The sequence below is a fragment of the Micropterus dolomieu genome, linkage group LG19, assembly GCF_021292245.1.
Source record: "Micropterus dolomieu isolate WLL.071019.BEF.003 ecotype Adirondacks linkage group LG19, ASM2129224v1, whole genome shotgun sequence".
NCBI lineage: Eukaryota > Metazoa > Chordata > Actinopteri > Centrarchiformes > Centrarchidae > Micropterus > Micropterus dolomieu.
The window spans coordinates 6,729,298-6,748,321 of record NC_060168.1 but is presented as its reverse complement, the minus strand read 5'-3'; the positions used below and the strand labels follow the sequence as shown (position 1 = coordinate 6,748,321).

General features: G+C 40.1%; 1 protein-coding gene across 2 annotated transcripts; it reads right to left on the bottom strand.

Annotated features, from left to right (window-relative positions):
* Window positions 1-137: 137 nt before the first annotated feature.
* LOC123957562 (plastin-3-like) lies at window positions 138-10,807 on the bottom strand. 2 transcript variants are annotated; one of them, XM_046030445.1, is made up of 16 exons: window positions 10,692-10,807; window positions 7,366-7,434; window positions 6,877-7,028; window positions 6,455-6,584; window positions 6,221-6,353; window positions 5,935-6,016; window positions 5,600-5,765; window positions 5,319-5,458; window positions 4,987-5,082; window positions 4,579-4,765; window positions 4,408-4,486; window positions 4,161-4,281; window positions 3,896-4,029; window positions 2,714-2,837; window positions 2,378-2,502; window positions 138-1,614 (listed from the first exon to the last, which is right to left on the bottom strand). In XM_046030445.1, exons 2-16 carry the CDS (start codon window positions 7,424-7,426, stop codon window positions 1,482-1,484), a joined length of 1,863 nt encoding a protein of 620 aa, XP_045886401.1. In that variant the 5' UTR covers window positions 7,427-7,434; window positions 10,692-10,807; the 3' UTR covers window positions 138-1,481. The 2 variants fall into 2 exon arrangements, with proteins under 2 accessions (XP_045886401.1, XP_045886402.1); XM_046030446.1 differs by lacking the exon at window positions 10,692-10,807 and adding an exon at window positions 9,128-9,146.
* Between the last annotated feature and the right edge of the window lie 8,217 nt (window positions 10,808-19,024).

Sequence of the window (19,024 nt, the reverse complement as noted above, 5' to 3'; positions counted from 1 at the left end):
TCAATACATAATCAATTTCAATCCAATTCAGTCCATTATTTGATTATAACTAAATACAGACAAAATCCTTTATTAACCAAGTGGCACACCCAAGGCTCCATATAGGACAAACAAACACCAGAAAACATAATTCAAACTATATTTGAAAGAATGCTTTTATTTAACATTGTGATCTGATTGTACATTGAAGTTTGGATATATTGCTAGCATGTAAGGCAATATTTTTGCCCACAGCTGCTTTCCAAAGGGCCAATAAAATAAAACAACTGACTGGAAATGCTTCACTGGACACATGATAACAATAAGGGAATGTTAACATCAGCAGCAACTAACCTGGATCGGTTTTAAACATATCCACATATTCAACTGCAGCATTAAGACAAAATGTAATAATATGTAAGACTAATACAGCATTAGAATTTTTTCTTACAGCTGAAGTCATATTTTAATTATTGCTTGCATCTTGTGTTGTGCTGAGTTTATACTAAAGCTGAGGCAGCTTTTGACATTTTACATTTCAGATGTCTACAGTTTAGAATAGAAACTGCCATTTACCATTTAGTCAGTGTTAAAAGGTTTTTAAATCCTTAAAATAATGTGTTGTGATGTGTTCTTTATAAAAAGTTCAAATATATTACATGCATTAATCTAATAATTATCCCCTTAAAATCTCATTAAAATACTTTAATTTTATCTGTATTTATGGCAGGTTGAAAGACTTTCATAGTGTGTTTTAGTTTCTAGTGTGAAGACTATAATCTAGCGCAGCTTTGGTATTCAGTAAGGAGTATTATATTATGGCTTAAGTACAATAAATGCTCATACTGTGAATTGGCTGGCACAGTGGAAGATACACCAGAACTTAGTCAGTATATCATGAGGCAGTGACACAGGGGAAGCTTTGATATGTCAGTAGGTCATTGGGGGAAGAAAGCAGTTATGCAGAGGTAGGAGTTAATTGTCATTTTAAAAACCCTGAAAAGCTGAGGATACACTAGAAAGATCACCACCTTGAATTTTTGCTTTCCAGGGCTGAGAGATGTTAAGTGGCCATTTTCTTTAAATGTTTCCCATGTATCATAGCCTTTACATTTAAAGAAACCTTTTATATATGTATTTTCTCAACAGGTGTACCCCTCATCAGAACCACAGGAGTCTATCCCAGCATGCACTAGGCACTCAACCAAAACAAATCCCCCAGTATTTACCATGTAGCCATTACAGAAGACTCACTTCACTGCAAACTATCTGACCATTTAGAACATTTAAATTCCTTTTGCACCCTAAGAAGATTACGACTGACTGCATCAAAGTACACAAATATTCACTGAATGCAGAACAGATGGATAAAGTGACACTTCTATTTTGGCTAACGCTGAATAACCGCTTAAAAGAACAAGACAATACAGCTGTGTTCGCTCTCTTCGTGTCTCATCCCATCAAACAGGCGAAGGCAGTCAGTGTGTGTGAATGAGTGTCGTCTAAGCCCTCTTCATGCCTCTCCCCATCAGGCACGCGAAGATGGTCATCACCATTTTGGGGTTGATCTCCACCAAGTCCTCAGGCAGGGCGTAGACTTTTGCACCAATCTTCCTCGCCATGGAAATGGCATACCTGGTGCAGGAAAGGGTCATAGTTAGGATCACTATGGCAATTTTATTTAACTGTATTTTTTAGTAATTTACAAATGCATTTATTTTCTGCTTGTTATTTTCTTTTATAAGCACTGATTTGTCTAAATTACAGTGGGCTCCGGAAGTTACAGTTTCTCCAAAGCTGTGTTTCAATCTTGGATCAGACAAGTCTTCTCTAGGTCTTCTCTAATGTTTTAAGACTCACATTTAATTATTTAGTCACTTTTTCTTCCCGCTGTATGGATTTATATTTGTGTCAAAATGCAGACATTTTGAACAAAACAAGCGCATACATCATAATTTGTAAGTGACATTTTTGTCAGGCAGAGAAAAATTTTATTTGAGCAAACAAAAATATTTTTTTGCTCAATAAATTCATTCCCCTGGTTGTGCTGATCGACGTACACTAACTGCACAACAAAAACCTCCGTTATAACTTCATCGCGCTACCATTCCTGAGAGAGCTTCCCTAGTGACTGATAACACCCCTAGCAACCGGATTGATACAGCTGAAGTACAATTAGATGCTCTGATTGGCTGGAATTGCGGCACACTGTCAGGTTGAGCGAGTGTGCAGGCAAACGTGAGAGCACATAAAGCAGGTATTTGCTCAAATTAAATTAATATAGTTTATGTGCATGCAAAACATTTGTCTGTGCCGTCCTATGGCGCGCTCAGAATTTAGACACAAATATATAATACCAGCTACAAATAAACACAGAGAAGTCAGAGAAAGTCATTACTTGGCATTGTTCAGTTTGTCTTCGTCTGACAGACTTCCTGTGTGAACCAGCTCAAAGTTCACACTCTTTGGCTGAATGGCATCAATCAGGTCCAGAACTGGAATACTGGTACCGATTGTTTTGTCCTGAACAGAGGGATACACACACAGCCACACACACAGATCAGGAGTGCACTCAACATATATACAACATACAGTAAAAGTTCAGAACTGACCTTTGGCAGGGGAAGATAGAAAAATGTATCTCTTAGAACAGTCAGTGACACTGCGTACAGGATGGTTGTGTTGTAAAACTACACAATTAAAAACTAAACTAAATCACTTAAGCAAAACTCACCTTGAAGCTTTTGATAGAGGAACTCTTGCCAGCCTCAACCAAAGTCTTGTTGACCCACGAAATTATCAAATCATCTCCTGCAACTGCTCCATGTCCAAGGTTTTCCAGAACATTTAAAGTGTACCTGCATATAGATCGGAAGACCACATGTATGAATGTCAACAATTCTGTGATGATGGGACAGTGGATAAAACACAGGCCTTTGGTGTGGAAGCCCCGGGTTCGATTCCCCCGGCAACATCCATCAATATGTCTCTCTTACATATACAGCAATTGTAAGTCGCTTTGGATACAAGCCCCTAGCTCAATGACTAATTAAACAATACCTTATTGTAGATAAGGTATGGAGCTTGGGGTACATTCAGTGAGTTAAATAGTTAGAGGGGGGATTTTGGGGGTCCAAAATAAAAGATAATATGTTGCATATCAAATCAATACTACATTTCCCATAAAAGCCTTTGTTTTCCCTCTTTTGGACTTGTGCGTTTGGTTTGAAACAGTATTCAGCTCAGTATTGAGCGAGCACGCTCAATACTGAGTTGGCAGCAGCGAAACAGGGTAGTATGTAATGTGTAATGTATGTATAATGTAATATATGTACTGTACCCTTTCAAATACGTCCACTAAAGCGCTTGTTTTTGCCACTTACAGGCTCAGATTGTTGTTAAGACAACATTATGGAAATGATCCCTGCAGAGACAGACCTTTTTTAAAAGCAAAAGATCTGTGTTGTTTGTTTATGCAGAAACAGTCAGTGCTATATTGCTCGTCAAAGCCACAGTTAGTTTGTGTTATTGTGTGACTTTGGTGTTTTTAACCCTTTTTTATAAATGGAGTCTGGTGACTTTGAGCAGAGCGATATACAGCGACTGTTTGTGGTTGGACAAAAAGGATTCTACTCGTCTAAAGGTCCCTAAGGTGCAGAAAGACTCGTTTTGGCAAAAGCCTGCTACCCGCAGCCAAAGCAGTCTCGATGAGGACACGAGGAGTCCTGCCTGCAAGGATTACGTTGCAGCCCTGTTTCGCTGCCGTCGACTGCAGCACGCTCACTCACTAATGGATCAGTTGCAAAGTAAATGTTTAGTCACAAAAACTAGGGAAAATGTTGAAAACTGCTTTACTCTTTAACATCTCAAAATCACCACATAATGAAGTTAAGTTTTACTATTAAGGGTAAGTCACCTCCTCATCAGCTGCCACACCAGCGCCAGAGTTAGAGTTGGATTTCCATCATAGAGGTCCTGTCCGCCAATTCCCACCAGGGAAAAACCAGCACTTTTCTTACCCAGCTCCACAGCATAGGTACAGTTTTCCATCTGTCACACACACAAACACACACACACATGAAGTTAGTATATTTTACAGTAAACTCAGTCAGGATCCAGGATACACACAGCCGCAGTTTGGAAAGTGGTGTGTGCTGTATGTTATGTTATGTGTCTTTGACCTTTTTTAAATGTCCTCCTCCTACTCCTTTGAATGGAGGGTGGTTGACTCTACCCTCCCAGTCCACCGGCACTTTAATCTTTTCATAAAGCTGGAGAATCACCAAGGCATCGTGCAGATCCCTGCATGAACACACATTTACACACACACGCGCGCGTGGATTGAAATGGGTGAATTGTGCACTCGTGTGGCAATAAACAGTAAAAATGACGACTACAGCGAGCCATTTCAGACAGAGAGGTACTGACCCGTAGATACGGTGAACATGTGGACTGACTCCGAGAGAGTTCATCCAGTTCCTGAAAGTTCTCTCCTCTCTGGTCTCACCTTGAGAGGGACAATAAGAGAGACAGGTAAGCCTCACGTGCGGACGCGTGGTGAAAGAATATGTGAGAGAGGAATAATTCATCCTTGCTTACTCTCCAGATTCCAGTCTTGGTTCTCTGGTTTGGTGAGAGCCGGGTGTTTGTTGAACAACGTGGCTACAAAGGCCATGTTGAGCTTGGCGTTTCCACACACAACATCGGTGGCAGTTACAAACTGTCGGCAGCCGAGGCGCTGGGCCTCTGTGAGCATATACTCTGCTCTCTTGGTAAGATCCTTCTCCTGGTGACACACAAACAAGCACAGGTTTACATTTTGTTGGGGAAAATAGGCATCTGTTATTTGGGATACAGAACATCCTTTAAGTTGTCCCATAGACTAAATGACATATGTGTGTCAACAGATCCAGCTTTTCCTGTAGCATTTAAATATTACAACTTTATAGCTGTGAGCAACTTGTCTTTATGCATATTATAGCTATAACTATTGCTTTATCAGCTTACATAAAGACCAGTCATGTCGATCTCAATCTGCGGAACGTCCTCTTTACTGCCGTCTGGAGCAATCTGCTCAAGCAGGTGGAAGTACGCCTTGGAGTCCTGCACAGAAACAGAGATGCACAAACACACAGATAGAGGCTTAGTGAGATACGATAAACCCCACTGATTTATTCTCCTGGGATTTCACCAACATTGTGCTGGGAGTGAAACTGCCACATTAAATATTGCAGTATGTAACTGTACGTTATGTAACTTTTTTTGCAAAAGGTTAGACCCTGAAACTAAGGTAAGGGTTTAGCAGTGAAACACAGTAAGAGGCTTAGGTGTTTCCTTACCTTAATATCTCCAGAAAAGTTTGATATGGTCATGCCAACTTTCTTTAAATGGAAATTGGCCCAGCGCAGCAGCAGCTCCTCTGGAGTGAGTTTCATCAACTCTTCCATACTCTCCCCTTCCTCTAACAGCGCTGCTAAAGCTGTACACGGAGAGACAAGCATGACTCTGATGTGTGAGGGTGGAATGACTGGTGAAAAACAGTTCACTGAAAGCAAAAACGTCTGTCTGGTGTTTAGTTTTATAACTACAGACAAGTCTGACTCTGTGTGTTTGTATATACCTTCATTGCGGCTCAGCTGTATATCAGCAAACAGTCCTATCTTGATAATCTGCCAGAGGAGCCCGAGCACCAGGTGAGGTTTTCCCTCCTTCAGGTCTTGAGCTCCGATGTTGACAACTTGGCAGCCGATGGCCGAGGCTGAATTCAGAGCCAAGTTCAGATTCTCCTGTTGTGTGTGTGTGTGTGTGTGTGGAGTGGAGGGGTAAAGTTGGATATGGCCACAAATTAGGTCAAATTCATGCAATACAATGTATAACCAGTGATGTGGTTTTAGATAAAAAGGCGTGACACATGACACATATACCGCTGACTAACTGGTCATGCAACAGGCTAACCTGTGTGGTGAAAGGCGTCAGTTTTTTTTTATTGATGGTTCTCTCATCAATGGTGTCAGGAACGGAGAGGTTGATGAGTTTGCTGCAAAAGATTACCACATTTTAGCACAGTGAATCCATACAATGCCTAAAAACAGACAGAAAACCGGTTCAAGTTAGCGGATTTGGGTAAAATGAAGGATAGAGATAGAAGTTATGGACAGATAAGTACAGATATTTACAAAGTGAGCGATCAATATGCTGAAGAACACATGATTTTGAGTGCTTTGATGTTAGTGAGACTCACCAAAGCACGATGCCGTCTGCCACTGCTTTGAACAGAGCTTCAGTGCTGGGGTTGATGGGCAGGACATGTTTACAGTCTGGATCCTTCTCCAAAGAAGTGTTAATGTAGTTTGCAAAGGCAAAGCGCTCCTGCTCTGGAATACAGAAGAGTCGAGTGTCACGTGGATATTGGAGGGTGAACTCTTCCATATTACTCTGTCAGTAATTAAATATTGCTAATATTATATGTGCTAACCAGAAATCGAATGATGAGTTCCTTCACTGGTGCTCTTGCTGGTGCCCCCGATGGCGACGATGCCTTCTTTCTTGTTGAGAGCTTTCCTGAAACCCTGGGCCATGCGGCTGTCCTTCAAATCCTGGAAAATCTGCACACAAAAACACACACAATCAAACTCTGGATGCATTTGCTAAGATACTGATTCATAATTACGGTTTACATGTTGGTCAGTTTAGTGGTTTGTCTTTTGTCCCAGTTAGCCAGTCACTCACTCAAGTATGACAGAAAATACGTTAGTCATCAGTTGATTTTAATATAATCTGATTTGTTAGTCACACGTCCAGTTTGTCAGTTGAAGCTAGGACTCAACAATTAGTTGATGGTAAACTGTTAGTAAAGGTGTGAATCAGTTAGTTAGTTGGTTAGTTAGTGTTACCTACAGTCGTGAACTCTGTGAGGTCGATGCGGCTGTCGTTGTCTTTGTCCAGCTTCTGAATGATTTCTCTGATCTGGTATCCAGGCAAAGGGCAGCCCACCTCGCGGAAGAGATCGCCGAGCTCAGAGGCAGTGATGTACCCATTACCATCCAGATCTGGAGAAGTTGGGAAGAGGGGAAAATAGAAAAGTTCAAGCACTGTTGTAATTTGAAGCATTTCCATGCTGCTCTTTTCTAAAGGACTCTAAAATGCTTCATGTGCAATCCTAAACTGCTGCCGCATCCCTTTGATAACGCATCGATTCAAATGAAGCTCTGCAGCAGGCGTATCAAAGGTTTCACTCCTTTCCATAAATCACAGATGCACAAAAGCACAAACAGGAACACAAACAATGTTTAAGAACATGCGTTTGTACCCCACTTAAAGTGTGATTGACTAATTCATCATTGTCTGACAAGTGTCTGCAATATCCGCACACACACTTTTACTCACCCACTTTCTGGAAGCCCTCCCTGATCTCCTCCATCTCCTCAGTGCTGATTTTTGCCGACATACTGACACCTAAATAAAAATAGAATAGCAGAAAATGCTGCATTTAGGTACTGTGACGCAACTTGATGAACTCTTTTACATATTATACACATAACCAGAAATGATCCGTTTCTAAAGGTGCCAACACTAAGTACCAGTTTAAATCACTGATACTTTACCACCAATTAGCTGCTGTACCTGAATACAATTGAGGGCAACAAATAATATCATAGTTGAGATGATTGGTAGCTTGATGTTTTAAAAATCAATGAGTCAACATAAGCTGTGCAGATTCATCTCAGTCATCTGGATGAAATGGTTTTCATGATTACAAGCTCCTTTGTATTGATGGATGATGTGCTACATTGATGCTTTCATAATTTCATGGTGAAGAGGAGCATTGAACTGAGCAAAATGATGACTTTTCATTATGTGAGGAAGTTATTTCTCCTTTCAGAAGTCCCATGGTCTCACTTTAATAAATCATTGCATCTAGGCTAAGTCCTCTTGGTGATACAGGGTACAGCAGCCAGCTCAACACGGTGATGCTGAGAAGCATGATTCATATTCATAACTGGGGCATCTGAAAGAGTACAACAGGCACAGATTTGTTAAATGTGGGTTAGAGTTAGAGACATTATTGCTCTGTTTACCGTTAAATGCTTGGCTCAGAGTGGAGCCACACTACAGCTCTCAAACAACACAGCTCTGTTAACTCAGCCAGGAAAATAGATAGTAGCTCAATCTATTCCACAAAGAGTCAGTTAGCATCACAGTTACATTCATCAGAGACCCTTTTAACATCTAATAGATTTATGTTGATTGCCTTTGGTGTTATTTGATTCTGTAATGGAGGTTTGTTTTATGGCTTTTGTAGATAGCTAATTACATTACAGCTACTATATATAGATATTTATTAGCTCTCTCTAGAACAAAACCAATACGATATGATCCACATAAGCTTGTATAGAATCGTAGACCTGCATATTCACATCTGGCTGAAAGATTAAAGGATCAAGTCACGCAAATCACAAAAACAAATATCATATTTTTCCATTTGTAAATGACAATCACAATGATTCTATCCGAGTTTAGGGAAGGTGGACATATACTTAATGTTATTGGAGGCATGCTGTATGAGAAAATGATTTTGTAATGTAAATACTATGCCTTTGGTGTGAGAGACCTGGGTTCAGTCCCCCACTGAGACCCATACACCATGTGTCCCTGAGCAAGACACTTAACCCCTCGTTGCTCCAGAGTCGTGCGACCTCTGACACATATGTCGCTTTGGATAAAAACGTCAGCTAAATGAATAAATGTAATGTATCAAATGAGGCAGCTGACTATTAGATCTTATAGGCAAGGGTGATGCTTTCAGTAGCAAAAAGCAGAGCTCTGTAGGAGGTTTGCAACTTAATGTATCACACAACACATCGGATAATGTTATAGAAAATGTTGGCCTGCACGGGACACTCCCAGACAGTAGAGATGGAGAAATTAGCCTGAACTGTATATGATTTAGTCTGAGAGAGAGCTTTCTGCTGCAAATAGCAGAGCCCTGCTAGCTGAGACAAGAAGATCCAGCGACTTGATGTATTACATCCGCAGATAATCAATACAAGCCCACAAAGCCAAAGCCATTCGCACAAATCAAGCATTATAAGCCTGAGATATGGCATCTAACTGCAACACCAAATAGAAAAAATAACTTCATCCTTACATAGCTAATGGAACTGAGACAAGTTTAATAAAACCATTCCTCCCCCCTCTTTAGACATCCATTAAAAGATCCGATTGATGAGAAATCTAGAGATGAATGATGTTTTCCACCTGTGAGTGTAAAGAGACATTAGCAGACTAAAAAGATGTTTGTAAAAAAACAACACCAACAATTCTTAAATTGTTGGTTTTTGAATTCAAATCACGTTTTCACATCTTTAAAATTCACTTATTTCGAATCCAAAAGTCTTGAAAAAAACCTCTCACATGTGCCGTGATCATGTTACAGCAGGGGCAAATAAACAAATAGGCTAGGCTTCGGCACAAACATGCAAACATAGTGATTGTTCAGCCAGACACAGATGCGGGCAGGAAATCACAGGGCCGCTTGTGTCTCCAAAAGCACATAAAAAAAAAACAACGTTTAAGACACTCCAAGGGTTGTACCCTAGTGGTCAGCTATCTATTCCCCAGGTTATTTGAATAATGAATGGACATGCAGTCGTATTAAAGCAAACCAAGCCTGTCAACACAATACAGAAAGTATCCTTCAGTACAAGATACTGTACATCTGAAAACCTTAAAATAATTTACAATCAATAGGAAATGCATTAAACTTGAGCTACGCTTAATCTTTAAAGACATTATTGTGGTTTGTGTTTTTGCAAATATCATCATTATAACTTCACACTTTGAACTCTGTTCATGCAGAACACAATATTTGTTTACTGCCACTAGATGTCACTAGGTCACTTCAGAAAGAACCCAGACCTTCATTTTAAAGCTAAAGGATCTTAGGGTTTGTCCTTGTTGTGTTTTCTGTGCATGTTTCTTAAGGTAGAGGTAGTTTAGAGGTCTGTTTATGCCAATAGTAATCAGAAAAAGAAAGGTGTTATTAAATAACACAACATGATCATGCAAAGCATATTTGGGAAATATTGATCAGATATCTGTATCTAGGTGGTGAAAAAAATGTCATCAATCATGCATGTAGCTAAAATCCAATCCAATCATTCCTGATTGATCTAACATTAACTCTATGACACTGCATTGTCTGGATCATGATTTGTCCTCCGGATTTAGATACTGAGGATTCAGTCACACTAGCAGTGATGCACATGACTAAAGCAGTGTGTTCATAACCTACAGTCACACTCCAGTATTATAAAATCCATTGAGAAAAACAGCTGCATTCAACTACATGTATTTGGAAAGAACCAAAAAATTTATAATTTATACTTAAGTAGCCATAGTAAGCAAGCTGCAGGCTCTAATAGTACAAAAACATCTAACGTTAGACCTATTCTTTGCACAATAAATGTTCAACTTTCAGATGGTTAGCTATATGGGATGCTCCATAATAAATCAGCTAGCATACATATATTAAGATATGGGCTATTCAAAAAATGATAACTAACAGCTGGCATTTTTTGATTCACATCTCTAAATAATCTTCTAGTAAGCTATGAATGAGTTATAGATCTTATTTTCTGCTCCTCAGTAAACCTAACACAAGACTTCTACTGAATCAAGAGAAAACGCCCTAAAACGCTCCTTCTTCTTACCTCAAGTCCGCTGGTGCAATTCAGTAAAAGTCACCTGGGGTAATGAAACCCTGTGTCGGCTTCTCACTAATCCTCTGTCCCATTTTAAACTGACACCGCCCGGTGAGGAGAACCGCTCCGCCCCTCCGGGCCCACCCCTCCCGAAACCAACCTGCCTCCGCCTTCCTCCCATCAGCAGCCAGAAACTAGTGATGTGGGATACCACTTCATTCTTATACGATCCAAGTAATACCCAGGCTGGTATTGCTGATACCCATACCAATACTTTTTCCATATTTTATTTCTAGTTTTATGTGACCTCCCTCTCCTTTTTCTGTATTTAGGAGAGAAATAAGGAGTAGGCTGTAGCCTTACCAATTCATAATAATAGCTGCATAATGACAAGACATCAAACTACTCATATTCTTTAATTATAATGAAAACATCCTGCTCAGAACTGCTGCTTCATAACATCATCATTATTATTGTGACAGACTTAATCTCAGATGTTTAGCGAAGTTTGCAGTGTTGCTAAAGTATTTGCTAAAGTATTTCACTGTCTTTGCACACACATCACACAGAGCAACATTATTACCTTCACAGCTAAAATACAGCTGACTCTGTATTCAGTCATGGGAAATGTAAAGGGCTGCAGTGGCTCAACAGTGAAGCTCTGTCACAGACCCTTAGCGCAAGCATGACTTTGACAGGCGGAAGGAAAAGTAGTTCCTATCAACCATGTATAATTACACCATCCTGGTGACAGTAAGATACTTATGATAAAACACTCACTCACTCCAAATTACTAAGTTTAGATATCGATCCCTTTATATGAGTATTGATCCTAGAGCAGGAAACGTTGGTATCAGAAATATCAGTACTTTTGGGTCGACCCGCAGATCACAGAAACCATACCTTTATAAAAGAGCCATAAGTAGCACTCACAGATGCCACCAAGCTAAAGGGATGAACTAGCAAGCTAAAACCACTTCTTGTGAATAAGCTGCTTGATGTACTGTTTAGCCTTTGTTTTATTTAGAATTTATTTTTTCAGAGTTCAACAAACTAACAGCTCTGAACCATATTTCATTCAGTTCAGAATTTCATTGTCCCTCAGACCAGCTGCATTGTACATTTTACACAAAAGCTCCTCTTTGCAGTAAGTAAGTGAACACACGGTGTCAACCAAAGATTGTAAAATGTATCAACATCAGGCAAGGTTAGGTAGACTGTGTACAAATAGTCATCTGCAGCAGATTACTGATTATTCATTCTGCAAACATGCTTTATCAGTGAGTGTAACTTTGTGTGTGATGTGTCACAGCTCTGCTGCTGCTATACCAGCCTCTACATGCAGGAATTCCTCCTCTCTCCCTCCTCCTCCTCCTACCCATGCCTTTCCTTCCCCTTTTCTCTTCCCTCTCCTCTCATATCCCTCTGCCTCTGCTGCGATGTGCTGAATCTTGTCAGAGTAAATTCCTCCCCAGTGGCAGAAACCCAGGAGTGGTGGGTTTTGATTCAGACTTGAATAGTTAGTGTCCTGCACAAACCTGCTCCCTATTATCTGGTTCTTTTAATGTTGATTACTGACATTGTAACATTAGTGATGCAGTAAATTAAAAGGTGGGTATTGTATTATTGGTGATCTTGGATGATTGCAGGTTTTGATATTTTTAGCTTACATATTTTTAACAGCTGTATTCATTTATTACGGAAAGGTGCATTTATATATTGTCTTACATACTGTAACGTTGGATTTTTATACATGTATAATCTGCTGTTATCCTTTTTATCTCTCGCATTTTCTGCTGAATTTGCTTTGCTGGTACATCAGCACCTATTATCGGGCTGATGTGTGGTTTTTGTCTGTGTACTCCGCAAAGCTGTTGTGCACCATGAGCCCAAGAAAAAATTCTCCTTGAAGACAATAAAGTTCATCTAATCTAATCTATTATCACAATATTTACTTGAGGGATGCATTCACTTACATCCCATAAAGCTGTGTCAAAATTTAGGTAAGATACTATTTTCTGTAATTAATTATGACACTTTGCCCCTAAAAGGGTGAGGCAGCAGGTTTTACTTCAGCTAGTCAGAGAAGTTTTGTCTGGCATAGCTTGGCACTGAAATTTAGTATTTCATGTCTGAAAAGTGTCAGTTCCCCCAGTTTTGATGATTAAATCCCAGACTTTTCTAACCTTATTTATCGAGGTAGCTTTCAGCTTCAAGTGTGCGTGTTTTCCAGTGGTTTTACCCTGAACTACTCCTTTAGATACCTTCATTTAAACAAGTAAACACCTGAGTAAAACACTGGTTGGATTTGGTTGAGCTTGATGTGAGTGTGCACTGTTAGCCTACCCTGGGTATATGAACGTTCCCTCTAAACAAATGAAAATCCTTCTCCAGCCAAGCTGTGGATTTATCCAGACTATTAAAAAGAGGACCAGACATTTATGTAATTGAATGGCATAGAGTGAGTGTTGAAAGACAGGCGAAATAGTGTGGAGCACGCTAACAGCTGAATGTTTCAGATGCATACCACGTAACCGCAACGTCCTCAGCTGGAATCCGGCCAGGGACCTTTGTTGCTTTGTCATTTCCCTCTCTTCCCTTATTTCCTGTCTTTTCCTACACTATTAACTGTCCAATAAAGAAACTGAATTTCTAATTTACATAATAATATCCCTAAGAAATGCCACTTTAAATAATAGATCTTATTATATAATAGCATAATGTGATATCTTCAGATGATTTGTTTTGTCCAAGCAACAGTCCAAAAGCCAATTAAATTATTAAATTTACGCTGAATCCTAACATTGTAGAACGTAACAATAAGAAAAAACATGGCCAAAGGTCAGAAGAGGCGGTCCTCCTTTTATACACATAATTAATAAAATTTAAAAAATAAAAATAGGAGTATTTCCAAGAATGAGACCAAAATCCATTCTTCTCGTCACTCCAAGATGCGAGATTCTCTTTCTGAAATCTTTTCTAAAAAGTGCTGATGAATCACTTTGTTTGTTTTTATTAATACATGCATCTTGTTGTAATATTACTGTAATAGTTGATATTAAATAGTTTCAAGTACCATTTTAAAAATAACCCACACATATGTAATTTAATGACTAATGGAATGTAGTTACAGTAAATGTTAAATTGAAACAAAGACCCCAGTTGATTTGTGTTCCTATGTGAATACGGTAAAGGAAGGACCTTGCATTTCGTCTGCTGGTGCTTAATCAGGGCTGGAAGCTGACAACTTGCTCATGTGATAACACTGATAGTATGTCAACAAGCTCCATAAACTGTTGGCCAATTCACTATTGTTGGCTGCTCCTCTGCCCCTCAGCGATGTGTGTGAGAAACACATGGAAAGGAAGAAATGGAGCCACAGATAGGGCGGACAGACTGATAGACTAACCATTGTGCAGTATTGGCAGGATGCTGTGAATACTTTAAACACATGCTTCTATGATTCATAAACAAAACACACAAACACAAAACAAATGATGTGAGCAAAGTGTGAGTCTCTACAAATTTTAATATTGTGTTGAACTGCATCATAATAATAATAATAATAATAATAGATGCACTGGTGGGTGAGGAAGGAGACCTTGTATTCAATCCTAGCAGAAACAGGAATCCAGTGAAGTAAATAGAGAACGGATGTGATGTGGTCATACTTTCACACTCTCATCAGGATCCTTGCAGCACTGTTATGAACACATTACAGTCTCTGCAGACTCTTGTTAGGGATCCCGCTGAGAAGTGCGTTACAGTAATCCAGTCTGAAGGAGACAAAGGCGCGGACCATTTTTTCAGCATCAGGTAACTGTGGAACGGAGTTTTGCAGTATTTCTGAGATGGTAGAAAGAAATCTTGCAGAGGTTTTTGATATGGGCTTCAAAGTTGAGTTGTGGATCAAATGGCTAAAATCTGGGTGTGGAAAGTAAACCAAGCAGTGCTTGCCCTCCCTCATTTACCACCATTGATGTGCCCTTGAGCAAGGCCCATAACCCCAACAACTCCAGTGGAGCTGCTTAGTGGCCAGCAGACCAGGCTGCAGTTGTACTGGGCAGCTTCCAGGTGTGAATGTGTAACAGTGTGAATGTGATCAGGGCCTTCCTGCAAAAGAGAGGCTACCTCTCAGTGAAGCTCCCCTGAATAAATTAAGGTTAAAAAATAAATAAATAAAAAATCCTACACCAAGATTGGTGACTGTTGTGAAGAGGGGAATGTCATGACTACTGCAAGACATACCGGTTATGGAGGATGACTGGATTTGATGTGAGATGCCAACAAGAATTGTTTCAGTTTTGGAGCTGTTCAACTGGAGGAAGTTCTGTTTCATCCACACGTTTATCTCTTCCAGACAGGCGGTGAGTGTTGAAGATGGGGATGATGTTGGTGAGGCTGCACCGGGTGGTGTGTCCGATTTCATGTTGTTTCAGTTGTGTGTCATCAGCATAAAAGTGAAATGAAACTCCATTGGGGCTAATGACATGACAGAGGTGGAGGATGTAAATAATGAAGAGAATGGAGACAACAACTGACCCCTGGGGGACCCCGCAGGTGACTGTGTGTTGCCACGACCTTGTATTTCCAAGTGAAATGTCCTCTGTTCTGTCAGTCAGGTACGGTTTAAACCATTTAAGAGCAGTGTCAGTCAGTCCAGTGGTTTGGTGTAGCCGGTGGAGGTGGAAGAAATAATCGATTCTTAGATGCACCGTGATGCGGACTTGGGTGATTCTGACTTGATTAACAATGTCAAAAAATTTATTATTTAAATGTTAATTGATAACGTAATGTTGACGGAAAGCGAAATGCGGAACTCGCAGAAGTGCAGTGCCCGGAACGTCTGTGGCGTGCACATAACAGGGAACAGCGCTCCCCCTGTATTTGGCACACCACCTCTGTGGAATGAATAACCAGCCTACTTAAATGTCACACAATCATTAATGTCAATGCGTAAGTGATGATTTTAACTTGCACACTTTGCGAGCATGGTGACACAACGCTTTGCGAGCTCCCTGTTTTAATCAGTAACAAAGTAAACGTTAATGTTAGCTGTATGCCATCAGTACTTACTTGTCCAGGGTTAAGAACATCAGGTACAAGTTAGAAGTTCAGAAGAGTCTGAAAACTGGTTATTAAAAAGAAGAAGGTTGTGACCAGGAGGAGCTGTTGTCAGTAAAGTATTAGGGAAGCAAGTTAGTCCTTTTAAGCTAAGGTTTCTTTCAGATTTTACTGTGCAAATTAAATGCATAGTAATTATCCAGAAGTCACATAAAAAAAAAATGTATCAAGATGCATCGATAATAGTTTTATAATCGAATCACAGCCCTCTGAATCTTAATCGAATTCTAATTATTATTATGGGGAAATTTATTTTTACCAGTCTCCATGCTGTGGTGCAAAATGTTTGACATTCAATATACATGTTCTTGCCAAACAACTTAATCTCTCTGCCAATAGTGACAACTTCCACATTCACAACTAACATGTTTGATGATGTACATTCCTTGTATCAAACCAGGGAATATATTCATATTTACATACACACTATGTCAAAACAATAGTTGACTCTGTGAGGATGGTTAGGCATACTGAGGAAATCCGGCATATTTCGCGTGTTTCACCAAACTCACTTCTCTCATGTCATGTGTTCCATTGCACCACACACACACAAGTTTCACTCTGATGGTAATTTCACACACACCCAGATGTAAGAACACACACCGAAACCTATACACATGCATATGATGTGGAGAGATGTCAGAGTGATTGGATTGCATAGTGAACTAGTACCTCTCTAGATACCAGTCCATATTCCAGATCAACTGGTCCATACAGGACTTGAACCAGTCCTCAAGCCAATCCCCATGGACTAAGTCACTGCCATGAATCACAGTAGGTAACTGTAGATATAATGACTTATCACACTCTGATCTAAGATGACAATTTAGTCTACATTTCAGTAACCTCAAATTAAACTTTAAAGCTGAGCTTAGTTAGACATGGACACAGTCTCTGTGATGTCACCCATAGGTTTCTGAAGAGTGATTGTGTAACCGTTAATTTTGCACAACTTTAAACTTCATGTCCAGAGACAACGAAGATACGACCGGTTCAGGCATGGACAGGGAGGTGTTAAGCAAGAGAGGCAGTGTCAGAGTGTAGAGCCCGAATATTTTCACATCTAACTCTGTGAATTAAGGGTTTATTTCAAACCAGAGTTGGTGATTATTAGAAAAGTGGAAAGACTATAACTGAAACCTACACATTTTAATTTAAAAGCAGCTCCAATGCTGTGAAAAAGCTCAAGAGATTTTGGGATGATTTTCTCTGAGTCTGCGATATTTTAGAACTTGGCAGACCAACTGACTTGCATTGACATGCTCTCTGGTTAGAATATAAAAACACCCATTTCTTCATGTTAGCATTATTTTTTCATTAACACACTATCCCCTGGTTGATCTTTCTTCAGATGGTAAAATGAAGTTAGATAGATAGATGGGTTTTGTAAAATTATTTCTAAAAACAATGTAAGTAAGATGGCCTGGTGGTTAGTGAAGTCATCCCCTTTACCCTAATCGGAGCGCCTGGGGTTCAGTCCCTCATGCGTATGCCAAAGTATCCTTTAGCAAGTCTTATTTGCTTCCGGAGTCTTACATGCCAGCTCCAAATGGCTCCACAGCTTCTCTGATTAGTGGATGTAACACACTGTCGGTAGGTGTCAAAAAGGTTGTGGTATTAAAGGTAAATAACAGTGGGATTTAAGTGGTTATTGAGACTGAAAGCTCCAGATAGAGAGGAAATAATGTTGTGAGCCCAGACCAAAAGCCAGTATGACTCGAGGTCTGGGGAATTTTCATCTTTTGCTCTTTTCCAGCGTGTGGGATTGGCAGTGCTGCCTGCCAATAACTAGATGTCCATAACCATGAAATCTTGTCGTGGGTAGATGGTGCAAGAAGGTTGAGTTGAGATGTCAACCTCTTTTTTTTCTCAGCTTTGTCTGAAATGACCTCCCTTCTCTTCCTTTTAAGAGAGGTAAACTGTCTCTTTCTTACTGTCGAGACCCAGCAAACTCGAGTTCATTTTAACCTGACATCAAGTAAGAAATGTTGAACATCTGCAGTGGGGAGAGGTATTAAAAGCATTCGAGGATGTTCCATCACTTCCTGTGTTTGTGAACAGGTTTGACCTCTGACCTCCACTCTAGTACAGTACATTCATGTTGCATAAAGGAGTAGGAGGAAGGAATGCTTGTGATCGGCCACTTCCAGTGTGGTTTTATGCAAACTTGCGGAACACAAGCTATTTTGTGGCGCGTTCGCCTTTCATCCAGGCGAATCAAACTCTTCATTGTTTTCTTTGTACACGTTTCACTTCTCCCACTATTATAGGTCTTTCAGGCTGTACATTTAGGGCATCTCTAACCCTTAACTACACCTGCAGTACTCCTCATGGAAGCAACAACTGTGAGACAGTGTGTGCAGCTTTAGGCAGGTCCTCTGGAGAACAATCCACTCCGTCCCCAGACCACACCCATCCTCAAGAGCCCTTCCCCCCTCCACTCAAGGTAGCCCACTTGTCCTTATTTGGTCGTGCTGACAGCTCAGCTGGTGATTGGTTGAAGGGAAAAAAACATTTTGATTGAGAAACACACCTGTGCAGGCTTGCACACACCCACCCTTGCTTGTTCTCAGCATCTCCCATGAGCCCCCCCACACACACACACACACACTGTAAACACGGGTAAATCCATGATAGCAATCCTATATATATATGCATTGATAATGAGTGTGATTGTTGCTTAAAATGACGAAGCAATACAATAAACACAATACCTATACTTTATTATGTATTTAACTGAAAATGTCCTCACATCTCAGGCCCCCATCTTGTCTAGACATGCTGTTCATAAAAATCCTCTGTCTGCAAAAACACACACAGTGCATACCTGCATCTGCAGAAACACCACTATCTCTTTATCGGTTTCTGCTGACAAAAGGGACTATATGCTCCTTCGGACCCTGCTGGAGGTCTGCAAGGATAAAATGGGACATTCAAAAATCTTCAATCCAGCATGCAAGACCACTTAAATTTTACAGGTATGCGGCATTTTGAGGAAGTAGCTTATCCATAATATGAGGTAGTTGATCAGCTTTCACTAAGAGACATTCGCATCGGTGTCTTTTCCTCCTTAAGCCACATTTCATGCAGAAAATAGACCTCCCATCTGTGGTCATGATAGTGAAGTGCACACTCATGTTATCAGACTCAGGTGTTTATGGGCTCATGATGCTCTTCTCTCCTGATTTTATTGTGCTTTATTATAGCACTATAAAAGT

What these genes read in the sequence shown, in the direction of transcription:
- LOC123957562 (XM_046030445.1), bottom strand. Translation starts at nt 7,426, where the DNA reads ATGTCGGCAAAAATCAGCACTGAGGAGATGGAGGAGATCAGGGAGGGC. An exon ending in GGAGGGCTTCCAGAAAGTGG is followed by an intron (nt 7,029 to 7,365) that starts GTGAGTAAAAGT and finishes CAACTTCTCCAG; the next exon opens with ATCTGGATGGTAATGGGTAC. An exon ending in AACTCATCATTCGATTTCTG is followed by an intron (nt 6,354 to 6,454) that starts GTTAGCACATAT and finishes TCTGTATTCCAG; the next exon opens with AGCAGGAGCGCTTTGCCTTT.